The sequence below is a fragment of the Urocitellus parryii genome, chromosome 6, assembly GCF_045843805.1.
Source record: "Urocitellus parryii isolate mUroPar1 chromosome 6, mUroPar1.hap1, whole genome shotgun sequence".
In the NCBI taxonomy this organism is placed as follows: Eukaryota; Metazoa; Chordata; class Mammalia; order Rodentia; family Sciuridae; genus Urocitellus; species Urocitellus parryii.
Genome location: NC_135536.1, coordinates 146,688,270 through 146,704,070, shown reverse-complemented (window position 1 = coordinate 146,704,070; position 15,801 = coordinate 146,688,270). Strand labels below are relative to the sequence as shown.

Below are 15,801 nucleotides of genomic sequence, written 5' to 3'. Positions count from 1 at the left end.
TCCCAAATTCCTATCTCACCTGCAAATCTTGAAAATACTCTTATCTTGGTTTTCTTGAGCTTTGAAGGTGTGGATTACCAGCTTAAGATAAACAGATGATTTATCAAGATATGCCAATGTACAAAATTGAGTGGAAATATGATCCAAACATTAAGGTAATAAAAGAGACAGATACAAAATAAAGGCAGAGATGTCAAGCTTTATCCTGCTTTTAGTTACCCATTGGGTATCTGCAGGCCCAAATTAAGAGTCAGTGTTTCTACCAAAAGCAGCTTCTAATTCTATTATAAAGTCACTTCCCATTCATTTCCAATCACACCCCTCTCACCCATCCTTAGGAATATCTAATCTACTTCTAACCTACTTTCTATCTTTATGGATTTTCCTATTCTAAACATTTCACATATAATATATTATACAATCTGAGCCTTTTGTTTCTGGACTCTCTCTCTCTTGAATGGTACCAGGGATGGAACTCAGGGAGCACTTAACCACTGAGCCACATCCCCAACTCTTTTTATTTTGAGATATCGTCTCACTAAGTTGCTTAGGGCCTCACCAAATTTCTGAGGCTGACTTTGCACTTGCAATCCTCCTGCCTCAGCCTCCCCGGCCACTGTGATGACAGGCATGTGCCACCGTGCCTAGCTTGTTGGCAGCATAAAATTTTCAAGAATAATACAAATTGTAACCTTAATCCTTTTCAATTTTCTTGAGTAGTACTAGCAATAGAATTGCTAGGTCATATAGTAACTGTGTATTTAATATCTCCAGGAACTGCCAGGCAGTTTTCCACAGGAGCAGCGGCACCATTTTGCATTCCTATCAGCAGTGTCTGAGTGTTCCAGTTTCTGCATATCCCACCAACACTTGTTATCTTTTCATTATAACCTCTAGTGGGTGTGAAGGGTGTCTTTGGGTGCAGTTTTGATTTGCATTTCTCCTGTGACTAGTAATGCTGAGCATTCCTCCTTGTGCTTATTGGCCATTTGTGTATCCTTTTTGGTGAAATGTCAGTTCAGATCCTTTGCCTACTTTTAAATTGGTAATTGTCTCTTTATTATTGATTTGTAAGGATTACGTATTTTAAATACAAATGCCTTATCAGTTGTGTGCTTTTCAACTATTTCCTCCCATCATGTGGGTTGTCTTTTTATTTTCTTGATGATATTCATTGAAATGAAAAGTTTCAATTTTGATGGCATGATCTATTTTTTCATTTGTTGCTTAGGGTTTTGTGTCATATGGAAGAATGCTTTGCCTATGCCAAGGTCGCTGAGATTTATTCCTGTATTTTTCTTCTAAGATATTTATAACTTAAGACTTTTTATTTAGGTCTTGCTTCATTTCTAGTTAATTTTTGTGTGTGATGTAAAAGAAGGAGTTCTTAACACTCTCAAAGCTGCAATAATTGATGTTTGGTGACAGCACATGAGGGAAGAGTGAATAATTTATTTATTGATTTATTCTTGGTTTGAACTACATTTTCCAGGGGGCTGTCCTCAACTTTTGTCTTCTTTCTGTCTCCTTTTAAATGGTTTTTGGCTGTTGTGTGTTACAGTTATAATGGCTTTTAACACATCTTGATTCACTGTTTGCACATATTTATAGTAGTAACCCCTACATAAGCATTATAAGCCAAGATCAAAATGGTCACAGCCTAAACAATGAGGTTAAAACTGCGAAGGGATATTGTGAATTTTATATCTGGTCTTCATCCCCATTTCCTGGCATATTCCTAAAATATCTTGGAGTCTCTGAAGTGTTAGTATCTTTTTGTATGCTTATGAGTTCACTGAGGGCAGCCTCAGGATAGGATGGGCCCAGGAAAGAGCCCATCCCCTACAACCTTCAGGGAAGGTGGAGAGTGATGGTTAAATCCATCACTAGAGGCCAGTGATCTACTCCTTCATGCCTACATAATGAAGTCTCCATAAAACCTCCAAAAGGATGGGGTTTAGAGAGCCTCCAGACACTGAATATGTGGAACTTTCTGGAGGGTGGTACATCCAGACAGGGCATGGAAGCTCTGCATACCTTCCCATCGCCCTTCCCAAAGCATCTAGATCAGCATCCTTGATAATAAACCAGGAAATGTACATATGTGTTTCCTGAGTCCTGTGAGGCTCTCTGGCAAATTAATGGAACCCAAGGAGGGGGGTGTGGGAATCACCATGTATAGCCAGTTGCCAGAAGCACACATAAAACACCCTGGGCTTTCAGGTTGGCATCTACAGTGGGGGCAGGATGACAGTCTTGGGACTGAGTTCTCAAGCTATGAGGTCTGACATTATCTTCAGGTAGGTAATTTCAAAATAGAATTTAATTGGAGGACAACCAGTAAGGCCCACTGCTGCAGAGCTGCTTGCTTGCTGGCAGGAGAAACGTCTCTGCCTTCTGGGGTCACAGAAGTCTTCTGTGTTGACTGTTTTGGTGTGAGAACAGAGGAAAACCACAATTTTTTTTTCTACAGAATCTAATTCTATGTTATTCTGTACTTGATCATAGTTCTTTCTTAAGTATTCTACTCCCTCATTCCTAGCTTTCATACTTTTCCTGGTTTATTTCCTCTTCTTATTCAAGACATCTCAAGGACCATCTGTTTCAGTTATCTTTCCATGACATAGCCTGGCCGGGTTCAGTGCCCACCATCTTCTTCCTATAGCACTCTGGGTTACCCTTGTAAATACTTTTTTTATTGTACCTAAAAAAAGTATGTTGTAGTCACCTGTTAATGTCTGTCTTGCTTACAAGGCTTTTCAGTCCTCAAGGCAGGAACCTTGTCTTATTCATCTTTGTGACCTCAGTGCCTAGCATAGTGCTTCATAAGTAATAGTCTCCATAAATAGTTGATGACATGTGCTAATTTGAATTCCTTGTAATATTTCTTCTAGGAATTTTTTTAGGGTATAAGTGAAGACTTATACATACTTGGAGCTTTCAGGTGCTTGACTTTTGGCATTTGAAGTCATAGAAAATCTAAAATTAAAAAAATTTAATATCTTAGGTGCGTATAACAGGAAAATAAATACCCATAATATTCACATGTGTGCTACTCAAAGTGACTGTAATATGTTAAACTTCCACGCCATAGCCAAATTGTTCTGTGAGTATTAAAAGATTAATTCTTGTATAATGCAGTGAGGGGTCATGAAGCCCATTAAGTAATAATAATCCAGGCTGGGTACAGTGATGCACACCTGTAAACGTAGAGACTGAGGAGGCTGAGGAGGCTGAGGCAGGAGGGTTGCAAGTTGGAGACCAGCCTGGCAACTTAGTGAAACTCTGTCTCAAAAAATAGGGGCTAGGGTTGTAGCTCAGAGGCAGAGAGCTTGCCTAGCATGTGTGAGGCACTGGGTTCAATCCTTAGCACTAAATAAAAATGAAACAAATAAAATAAAGGCATGCTGTCCATCTACAACTACAAAAAATTAAAATAAAAGGGCTAGTAATGTAGCTCAGTGATAAAATGCCCCTGGATAGATTCCCAGTACTGTGATGATGATGATGATGATGATGATGATGATGATGATAATGATGTTATAGTAGTAGTATTCTATTTTTGCTTTATTTTCAAAATTAGTCTGGTTTGGATATGTTGAGTGAAGGTGCTCAATGTTGTCTTAAGTGTTGATTTGACAGTCTAATGTATTCCTTTTACTTGTGCAGAATGTTTCAGACATTTAAGGAATGGTTCTGGCTAGAACGGTTCTGGCTTCCTCCAACGATACAGTGGTCAGATCTTGAAGATCATGATGGACTCGTCTTTGTCAAACCTTCTCATTTGTATATGACAATCCCATATGCTTTTCTTTTGCTGATCATCAGACATTTCTTTGAAAAGTAAGTAGCACTTGTGTCTTCCCTTCATTCCTCTTCCTTGCTCCAACCCTAGATAATAAAGTCTTAGATTTGGTGAGGTCCTTAATGAATCTCTTGTTTGGAGATTGCCACTTATGGGCTGAAGACTCTTAGAGGGAGTTTGTGCCGTCAGGTACACACCAAACAAAACTTAGAGGCTGACCAAGAAAAACTGAGGAATGTGGATACCACTGTGTGAGATCAAGATAGGTTAAGAGTGAATGGATGTGATAATCACACATTGTAAGCATGTATGGAAATATCACAGTGAGTCCCATTGATTTATACAATTAATACATGTTAATAGTAATACTAATAAAAGGTTAAAGATCACAGAGTTTATTAGTGTCAATGACATGGGAACCCAGTTTATCTTCCACTGAGTGGGGATTTCTGACAATACATGTACTTTCCCAGAGAGACAAGGTAAGAACAGTCTGTGACTCAGACATGAACTGTCATTGTAAAATGCCAGTAAAATAACAGAAATGGCTTATTAAAGACTAAACCACATATTGCTGCATAGTATCACTTATTTTAAAGATTTATTTAAAGGTTTTATAGCTGCACTTCATATCAAATTATAAGGAAATCAAAGAAAAAAATCAATTTACTTTCTCAGAAAGTAAATCAGAAAGTAGTAATCTTTTTCTTTTTGTTGATTTAATTTAAATAGATATTTCTTCTAAACTTTTTTTCTTAAGAGAGAGAATTTTTTAATATTTATTTTATTTTTATGTGGTGCTGGGGATCGAACCCAGCACCCCATGTATGCCAGGGGAGCGTGTTACCACTTGAGCCACATCCCCAGCCCTCTTCTAAACTTTTAATTAAACTTGTACTTGTCTTCTGATAAGAAGAGATAAATGTCCATTTCTAATCTCTGTAATTGTCTCTGTTTCAAAAAACTGTTATTAGTACATTAATTTATTTGCAACAAAAATAATACTTGTATCTCAAGAGCTAAAAAAACCTAAGACAAACTCTGATAGTGATCTTATTGTCTGAGATTAACTAAAATATAGATCATATGTTATAACCATTTGTAGGGTCCTTATCTTGAGAATTAGTTTGACCAACTCTATTTCATAGACTTGCCAAATGCTTTTATTTTTTTTTCAAATACAACTTCACTTTGGTCAATGACATGCTGTTGCTATTGGAAAAGAAAGCTCCTGAGCTGAGTACCCTTGGCAGAGCACATTTAAAATGTACTTCCTTTTTAGCTGTTAATTCTACTTTTTGCACACATAGTTGGATTTGTCAAAAAAATGTATAAATAAATAAAGTAGCATTTGTCACTGAGCTTAAAATAGAGAATTACTCTTTACTAATCTGAAATACTTGTTTTGATTTGTTTTTCTCTTGCATGTATCTGGTGATCTTTGGATTTGGCAATTGGAGTCTATTACTTATCTCCATCCCAGATTTTCCTACTTTTCAGTGGGCAGCTTTATTTTTTAGAGTTTGATAAGGACAGTGAGCCAGAAAATTATTTTGGTTGCTAAAACAGCACAGCTGTGGAGGACCAAATTGTTGTGTTTTGGTCTTGGCTACTCCAAGAACAATCAGGAAGAAATTCCTAGGACCATTGTTTTTTCTTCTCAAGGGATTAAGAGTAATTTGTATCTTCTTTTCTATCTCCTTGTGAATTTAACTTCTAATAACTCACCATTAGCTTTTTCCATTCTGTGATATTACAGAAAATTATGTGCCATTCCACCAATCCCATATATCCCTTTTAGTGCAACAGAAGGAAGAAACATTTAACGTGTGAGAGAGAGACCTCACTTTCTAAAGTATAAGTACATTTGTTTCAAGACTTCTATTATCATTTATAACAGATTAAGCCATTTACATCATAAATACAATATTGCTTACACCTTGCATTTGACAGGAACTTATAGTTTAAGAGGTATAAAAAATCATAAGTGATGATCTCAGTCTTCAGGTGAGGAAGTGAGAAAAGAGTAGCCTGTTGGGGCTCGCACAGGTAAGTAAGGAGTATATCTAGGACCAGAACTCATAGCTACTACACTAGGTTTAGGTTGGTGTTGGCTTTGGTTTTCTGTTTTCCTACTTCTTGGACTTTCACAATGAAATACTACTGATAGCAGAAGAGAGTAAATGAATATCTTTGGGGAACAAAGAAGACATATTTTAAATAGATGACTGAAAAAAAATGTGAAATTTTCTGAACTGTCTTAAATTTATAAATTTGACATTGTTTCAGCATATTCTATTAAATATTTGTCACAATAAATCTTCTTTTGTCCTAGACTATACTTCCTAAATCTTCTCACTGTTTGAAGTGACCAGGGGTTTTGATATGGCTGGCTCATTTTTGTCCTTTATTCCTAGCTAAGAGCCATTTAAGATCAAGAAGTAATATTCCTTCCCAGAAAAGTAAAAGTGGAGAGACAGAACTGATAAGAAAGGAACAACAACAACAAAAAAATTAGATAATTTGAAAGTGTTTTGTATTTAGGATTTCCTTTTTTTGCAAGTTTTAGTTTAGTTTTTGGCATATATATATATATATATATATATATATACATATATATATTTTTTTTTTTGTCAAGGCTAGTAGTTTCCAACTACTTGTCTTCTATGCATTATTTTATGTGTTCAAAGTGTGATTTAAAGATCTGAACTACTGAGAGTTCAGCACTTAAAGGATAAACCCATTGTCTCTGAGTAAATTATGGCCCTGTAAGTCCAAGCAGAGGTGAGAAGGTCAAAGGTCACCTTTTTCTTGTACTTGATTGTGTAAGATATAGATTGCCCACCTCTACTATTTTCACTCAGCACCAAAAGGTCATGATGGGACAGAATGTCCTTCATTCTTTAAAGAAGAATAGGGGAAGTGGAGTAAGTCATCTATAGTAATTTATAGGAACATAAGAATGGTTGTTACTGGCTGTGTAAAATGGAAATAGTATCAAAATTGGCACATTAGAATCGAGTGCTATCTGAGACCTGCATTGCTTCAGATATTTTGTTCTCATATATGGAACTCTGAACAACCCTGCTCATAGAGCCTCTGAATCCTTAGGGACTGGAGTCAATCTTATGCCAATAGGCTACTTTATCTGTTTATGGAAGTATTTAAATTTGCCATACTTAATATTTGCCTAGTGCTGCCTTTCTTTTATTCTATAAAAGAATATTGAAAATAAAGGGAGAAATCTTGGATTGCTAAGCTTTTGGCTGCTGGAAGACTAGTGTTAGACAAAGAGGGGCTGACTGATGTCAGAATGGGGTATCTTTACAGTCTCAGTTCTGCAGTACTACAGAACTTAAGGGACTCATTTCCTGCTAAATAACCTAAGTTGGAATCATTTACATGAAAAAAGTATATCACTCATTTTCCTTACTCTGGCTTTTATCCTACCATATCAATAAAATGAGAGTTTAGGCAAGTTAATCTCTGAATTCCCTACTAGAGCTAAGACTTAAAATTTCCCTTTTAGCATAAGTTCAGCTTATCTAGTAGTTACTATGTGCTTCATTCTTCTCTCCCTTTTTGAAACAGATTATTAATCAAGTACCTGTTCTTATTTATCTATACTTATGTAAGGTGATTGATTTTCTTCTCTCTCTCTCTCTCTCTCTCTCTCTCTCTCTCTCTCTCTCTGTCTCTCTCTCTCTATTTATTTATTTATTTATTTTGGTACTGGGAATTGAACCCATGGCACTTTATCACTGAGCCACATCCCCAGACCTTTTTATTTTTTTATTTTGGGTCAGGGTCTTGCTAAATTACCTAGGGCCTCACTAAATTGCTAAGGCTGGCTCTGTACTGTGTTCCTCCTGCTTCAGCCTCCTCAGCCACTGGGATTGCAAGTATGTGCCACCACACTTGGCAGATGATTGATTTTCTATATTTATTTGAAAAGAAAGGCTAGAACTGAATTAGATTACTGTATTTATATACTTTCTCTGTTCTATTAAAAATGCTATTTCTCTCCTTAAGACTGATAAAAAGGACCATATTTCTCTTTCTTGTTTAAACTGATGATTTTATATATCTTTGTTTCTCATATCAGTATTATAGCTTGTTATACTTATCTCTCAAATGATCTTCTAGAAAGAAATCTCTACTTCATTTGGCTTTGAAATTGGTTTCATTCCCTGATGGCATAAATTTAATTCTGTCCCTCCAAATTTCTTCATTTCTAATATCTGAAGAGAGAGCACTGAGTCAGTATGATTGAGAACACTACCATATGAAACCATTCATATTTGTTATTTTACTAGTAAAAACAATGGGTGTTTTCACCAATAAAAAAATTCAACTAATAGGTTGGAAAAATGAGCCAATTTTATTATTTTTCCAAAATCCTGTCAAATAAATTTTTTGAGATTTAGTTAATTTTAAGGATATCTTAGTTTCTCTGAGTTGATTTTTTGGAGGGGGGCACTTTTATGCCAAAGGGGAATTAATTAACAATATTCTTCATATCTCAGAGGCATAACACATTGACATTTCTCTGAATAAGAGTTCTTTTGACTGATTTAAATTGCTTTTTCCTTAATTGCCTTTTCATTTCATTCCATACTCCCATTCTCCCTGCTGTGTTCCAATGCATCTGATGGTCCTTTATTTGTGTGACCAAGGAAAACATGTGCTTTACATGCATGTGTGGTTAGTTGACATAAATGGAATGGCACCAAGACCTTATTCTTTTGTAAAAAATTCAGCACAGTGTTTTATACTCTATCCACATTTCTGTGTACATCTGGTGCATAATTAGCTTGTTTTTATATGTCTCTGAAATTCATGGGCCATTTCCAAAGGACCTTAGTCCATCTGGAAGTTGAACAGATTTATACGCTTTATCTATGAGATTTTTTTCATTCAACTCCCATGGATATTAAAAAATGAATAAAGGGCTAAATGATCATTCCTAACTTAAATGTCTTGAATTTAATTAAACACAGAAACTCTCCTAAATAAGTACTAGAAAAGAATAGACCTGGTAGAAACTAAACTTTTATCAGAACTGAAGGAAAAATAGAGATATCCCATTATTTTATATCAGCTTTATCAAGGTTTTATTCACATATAATTCATCCAAAATTTGGTGAATTTTGACCAATAAATACAATCATGCAGCCATCACCATGATTATGGTGTAGATTTCCATCAGCCTAAAACTTCCTTTTACCTCTTATTCAGTTAATCCCCTACTATCCCCTGATAATCACTGATCTGCTTTCTGTCGCTGTAATTTTGCATTTTATAGGATTTCCTATAAAGGGAATCAGAGAGATTATAGTTGTTTGTATCTTATTTCTTCCATTTAACATAATGCTTTTGCGATTTTTTTCATGTTGTCATATCAATGATTCTTTGTTATTGTTGACTAGCTTCAACATATGGATATACCATTCTACAATTTATTTATGCTTTAATTAATTGATATCAATTTGTGTTTAGACTTTGGGGGCTATCACAAATGAAGCTGTTAAGAACATCTAAGTATAAGAATAGGCTTAGCTAGGGACTGAGTTGTAGTTCAGTGGTAGAGCACTTGCCTAGCATGCGTGAGGCACTGGGCCTCAGCACCACATAAAAATAAATAAATTAAATAAAGGCATTGTATCCATCTACAACTAAAAATAAAAAGAAAGAAGATAAGCTTATGTATATGCATTTGTTTCTCTTAAGAAAAAGCTAAAAACGTTTGTTCTTTAAAAGACACTACGAGTGTGTTTCCATACCTTGGGTTATTTTTCAGCAATAACAAGGAATGAGCTACAAATAAGTGCTATGGCATGGATGAACTGCCAAGCAATGAAAGAAGCCTGACACAAGTGATCATATATTATATGATTCCACTTATACCAAATATCCAGAAAAGGCAAAGCTCTAAGGATATAAAATAAATAAGTGGTTTCTGAGGGCAGGTTCAAGAAGAAACAAGGAACAATAAACATGCATGAGGGATCATATTGGGATGATGGGAATACTCTAAAAATGATTCATGGTAATGTATAATTTAGTAAATTTACTATAAAGTCATTAATTTATATACTTGAAAGGGTTTAATTTTATGATATATAAGAATGCCTTAATAATTATTATTTAACTATTATTTTTCATGATACTGGGAATTGAACCCAGGTTCTCATGCATGTTAGGCAAGCACTCTGCCTCTGAGCTATATTCCATGTCCTTTTTATTTTTGGTTGAGGCAAAGTCTCACTAAGTTTCCCAGGCTGGCCTCAAACTTGTGATCCTCATACTTCAGCTTCCCAAATAACTGGCATTACAGTATGCATCACCATGCCTGGATAATAATTATTTTTTTTTAGAAAAAGACAATGTAAATAGAATGTAAAGGCCAGTCACAGATGGGGAGAAATTATATGTAAAACATATATCTTATAAAGGACTTAATTTCAGTATATATGAAGAAATCTTATAACTCAATAATTGTATCTTCATTTTAAATATGGGCAAAAGATTTGAGCAAATACTTCATTAAAAAAGCCAATGAGGGGAACAGAACAGAGTTGGAGCTCCTTCAAAGCATCTTACTAGGGAATTTTCACTATCTGACCTGCCTGGTAGCTCCCTGGATGACACTTCTAAGAAGGCTGTCTCTATTAGACCTGTCTCAGAGTTCACTCAGTGAAAAGGCCTTTTCTTTGGGGATGTTTATCTAAAATAATCTGTGGCAATTGATTAGTTTCATACCTTTGTGACACAATTAATAATAATCAGAGCAAATTATAGTCTAGTGAAAAAGCTTAACACAAAAAACTGAGAAATGAAGTGTCCATAAGGGACGGCGATATTTTTGACAATCCAGAAGGCCACTTTTAAGTGTTATGATTTGGACATGCCCATGACTTGGGGAAAACCTGGGAAAGCCCTAACTCTCACCTCTGAATGACCTTTAGGTTCTGTGTAAATAGTGAGCATAGGCTAGGGCATAGTTATTGCCCTGCTGAATGCTGAAGGTGTGCCCCAACACGCACACAGCCACTTAATGTTTCTAGGCATTAAGGAAATCTCTGTATAATCATTAACTGACTCCTAAGCTAGCCTAATTGAGACTTCAGTGCCCACACATGACAAAGAATACAGAGTTCACAGTTTAGTTTTTAAAAAGTAACTAAACAACAGCAAATAAAAATAAACAATCAAAAAATTCTGAGAAGGGAGGGAAGTCTGATTTCCAGAGTAGTGACTTTACAGTATTTAACATCCAATTTCCAACAAAACCTTAGGAGTCACATGAGGAAATAAAAAACTTATTTATTTATGTCCTACACATAGAAAATGTAGTGTCCCTGAGAAAGCCTACATGTTGGACTTATTAGAAAAAGACTTTAAATCAGCTATTTTAAACATGTTCAAAATTTTAGAAAAAAACATACTTAAGAATTAAAGGAGAATTGCTTCAGTGTCCTGGTGTTACTATACCGTGGAGCTCATGATATTACCAGCCAAGATGCTGGAGAAGACCCAGACCCAAGACCAGCATGTGGAGGAGAAGGAGGAGGTGGAGACCTTTGCCTTCAGGTAGAGATTGCTCAGTTGATATCATTGATCATCAACACTTTCTATTCAAACAAAGAGATCTATCTTCCTGTGGGAGCTGATTTCCAAAGCCTCAGAACCTTGGACAAAATCAGATATGAAAGCTTGACCAATCCCAGTAAGATAGACTCTGGAAAGGAGCTGCACATTAATCTCATTCCAAACAAACAAGACCAACCCCTCATGATCATGGATACTGGAATTGGAATGATCAAGGCTGACCTGATCAATAACTTTGGTACTATCATCAAGTTTGGGACCAAAGCATTCATGGAGGCTTTGCAGGCTGGCGCAGACATCTCCAGGATTGGCCAGTTTGGTGTCAGTTTTTATTCTGCATATTTGGTTGCCGAGAAAATGACTGTGATCACCAAATACAAAGATGATGAGCAATATCCCTGGGATTCCCATCAGAGGCTCCTTCACTCTCAGGGCTGAGACAGGGGAACCAATGGGTCATGGGACAAAGGTTACCCCGCAACTGAAAGAAGACCAAACTCAGTACTTGGAGGAGAGAAGAATAAGGGAGATTGTGAAAAAGCAGTCCCAGCTTATTGGCTATCCCAATTACTCTCTTTGTGGAGAAGGAACGTGATGAAGAAGTCAGTGATGATGAGGCTGAAGAAAAGAAGATACAGAGGAGGAAAAGAAAAATAAGAAATGGAGCCTGATGACAAACCTAAAGATGAAGATGTTGGTTCTGATGAAGAAGAAGAATAGAAGGATGGTGACAAGAAGAAGAATAAAAAGATTAAGGAGAAGTACATTGATCATGAAGAACTCAACAAAACAAAGCCTGTTTGGACAGAAATCCTGACAATATCACTAATGAAGAGTAAGAAAGTTTGACCAATTGGGGAGATCACTTGGCAGTGAGCATTTTTCCATTGAAGGACAGTTGGAATTCAGAGCTCTTCTTTTTGTCCCTAGTTGTGCTCCTTTTGACCTCTTTGAAAACAGAAAGAAAAAGAACAACTGGAAGGCGAGTGACTCACCTGAGACAGAGATTCAAACAAGAGATTATATTGGGGGGCTGCCCGAAAGGGAAGAAAAGGAGAGGCAGAGAGCAGAGAGAGGAGAGGAGGTGAGCAGACAGAAAGCAGAGAGGAGAGAAAGAAGAGGAAGAGGGCAGAGAGCGTGAACTTGCAAGCTTCAGTTTAAGAAGGGTTGCATAGGTGATGTAGCAGGTGCTGATTGGTAGGGAGACTCAGGAACAGCCAGCGGACACTGTGTCCTATGGGGATTGGTCAAGAAAACTTTTGAATTTGGCGCTCTTGGGCTTGGTGCCCTTCAGAGAGGAGGGGTAGGGGTAGGGAATTCCCTGATGTTCTCATGAGACGGAAACTTAACCTCAGTGGGGAGTCTCTCACACACCCAACAACAACATTAAGTTGTGTGTATGCAGGGTTTTCATCATGGATAACTGTGAGACGCTAATCCCTGAATATCTGAACTTCATTAAAGGAGTGGTGGACTCTGAGGATCTTCCTCTAAATATTTTCCATGAAATGTTGCAACAGAGCCAAATTTTCAAAGTCATCAGAAAGAATTTGGTTAAAAAATGCTTAGAACTGTTCATTGAACTGGTAGAAGATAAAGAGAACTACAAAAAATCCTATGATCTGGCTGGGGTTGTGGCTTAGTGGTAGACTGCTTGCTTAACACATTTGAGGCATTGGGTCCCCAGCACCACATTAAAAAAAAAAGAAAGAAAGAAAAGCTAAATAAACAAAATAAAGGTATTGTGTCCATCTACAACTAAAAATATTTTTAAAAATTCTGTGAGCAGTTTTCTAAAAATGTAAAGCTTGGAATACATGAAGACTCTCAAAATTGATAGAAGTATTCAGAGCTATTATGATACTACACATCTGCTTCTGGGGATGAGATAGTTTCTCTCAAGGACTATTGCACCAGAATGAAGGAAAACCAGAAACACATCTACTATATCACAGGTGAGACAAGGGACTAGGTAGCTAACTCTATCTTTGTGGAGCATTTTCGGAAACATAGTTTGGAAGTGATATATATGATCAAGCCCATCTATGTGTACTGTGTTCAACAGCTGAACAAATTTAAGGGGAAGATTTTAGTGTCCATCACAAAAGAGGACGTGGAGCTTCCAGAGGATGAAAAAGAGAAGAAGAAACAGGAAGAGAAAAAGACAAAGTTTGAAAACCTCTGCAAGTTCATGAAAGACATCTTGGAGAAAAAGGTTGAAAAAGTGGTGTGTCACAAAATTACAACTATCTTATATTTGATAAAGGGGCTAAAAGCATGCAATGGAGGAAGGATAGCATCTTCAACAAATGGTGCTGGGAAAACTGGAAATCCATATGCAAAAAAAGGAAACTGAATCCCTTTCTCTCGCCATGCACAAAAGTTAACTCAAAATGGATCAAGGAGCTTGATATCAAATCAGAGACACTGCGTCTGATAGAAGAAAAAGTTGGCTCCGATCTACATACTGTGGGGTCGGGCTCCAAATTCCTCAATAGGACACCCATAGCACAAGAGTTAATAACTAGAATCAACAAATCGGACTTACTCAAACTAAAAAGTTTTTTTCTCAGCAAGAGAAACAATAAGAGAGGTAAATAGGGAGCCTACATCCTGGGAACAAATCTTTACTCCTTACACTTCAGATAGAGCCCTAATATCCAGAGTATACAAAGAACTCAAAAAATTAGACAATAAGATAACAAATAACCCAATCAACAAATGGGCCAAGGACCTGAACAGACACTTCTCAGAGGAGGACAGACAATCAATCAACAAGTACATGAAAAAATGCTCACCATCTCTAGCAGTCAGAGAAATGCAAATCAAAACCACCCTAAGATACCATCTCACTCCAGTAAGATTGGCAGCCATTATGAAGTCAAACAACAACAAGTGCTGGCGAGGATGTGGGGAAAAGGGTACACTTGTACATTGCTGGTGGGATTGCAAATTGGTGCGGCCAATTTGGAAAGCAGTATGGAGATTTCTTGGAAAGCTGGTAATGGAACCACCATTTGACCCAGTTATTCCCCTTCTCGGTCTATTCCCTAAAGACCTAAAAAGAGAATACTACAGGGACACTGCTACATCGATGTTCATAGTAGCACAATTCACAATAGCTAGACTGTGGAACCAACCCAGATGCCCTTCAATAGATGAATGGATAAAAAAATTGTGGCATTTATACACAATGGAGTATTACTCTGCATTAAAAAATGACAAAATCATGGAATTTGCAGGGAAATGGATGGCATTAGAGCAGATTATGCTAAGTGAAGCTAGTCAATCCCTAAAAAAACAAATGCCAAATGTCTTCTTTGATATAAGGAGAGCAACTAAGAACAGAGTAGGGAGGAAGAGCATGAGAAGAAGATTAACATTAAACAGGGATGAGAGGTGGGAGGGAAAGGGAGAGAGCAGGGAAATTGCATGGAAATGGAAGGAGACCCTCATGGTTATACAAAATTATATACAAGAGGAAGTGAGGGGAAAGGGAAAAAAAACAAGGGGGAGAAATGAATTACAGTAGATGGGGTAGAGAGAGAAGATGGGAGGGGAGGAGAGGGGAGGGGGGATAGTAGAGGATAGGAAAGGCAGCAAAATACAACAGACACTAGTATGGCAATATGTAAAACAGTGGATGTGTAACCGATGTGATTCTGCAATCTGTATATGGGGTAAAAATGGGAGTTCATAACCCACTTGAATCAAAGTGTGAAATATGATATGTCAAGAACTATGTAATGTTTTGAACAACCAACAATAAAAATTAAAAAAAAAAAAGAAAAAGTGGTGTGTCAAACTGATTGATTACCTCCCATGCTGTATCATCATAAGCATGTATGGCTAGACAGCAAACATGGAAAGAATCATGAAAGCTCATGCTCTGAGAGACAACTTTACAGTGGGCTACATGGCAGCGAAGAAACATCTGGAGATAAACCCTGACCACTCTATCATTGAGACCTTAAGGCAAAAGGCAGAGGCTGATAAGAATAAGTCTGTGAGAGATCTGGTCATCTTGCTGTATGAAACTGCACTCCTGTCTTCTGGTTTCAGTTTGGAAGATCCAAAGACCCATGCTAACAGGATGTACAGGATGATCAAACTTGGTCTACGTATTGATGAGGGTGACCCCACTGCTGATGACATCAGAGCAGCTGTAAAACGGAAGAGATGCTGCCTTGGAAGGAGACGATGACACATGGCGCATGGAAGAAGTAGACTAAGCTTCTGAAGAACCACTCATATGTGTGTCCCCTACTTCACCTTCATTCCTGATGTTTTCAAGGATTTTTTTGTTCTTTGTTTTTATTAACATTTATCAAACAGTCTGTATGGCATGACAATAACTACTTGAGGGAAGATAAGATTTCTTTATA

General features: G+C 37.0%; 1 protein-coding gene and 1 pseudogene across 1 annotated transcript in view; both read left to right on the top strand.

Annotated features, from left to right (window-relative positions):
• The first annotated feature begins 3,670 nt into the window (after positions 1 to 3,670).
• Positions 3,671 to 15,801, top strand: part of Cers3 (ceramide synthase 3) — a 79,367-nt gene continuing 67,236 nt past the window's right edge. The window contains exon 1 of the mRNA XM_026394718.2: positions 3,671 to 3,843. Within this exon, the coding sequence (XP_026250503.2) occupies positions 3,671 to 3,843 (173 nt within the window). The remainder of the gene's footprint in view (positions 3,844 to 15,801) is intronic.
• Positions 8,091 to 15,648, top strand: LOC113187068 (heat shock protein HSP 90-alpha-like; annotated as a pseudogene).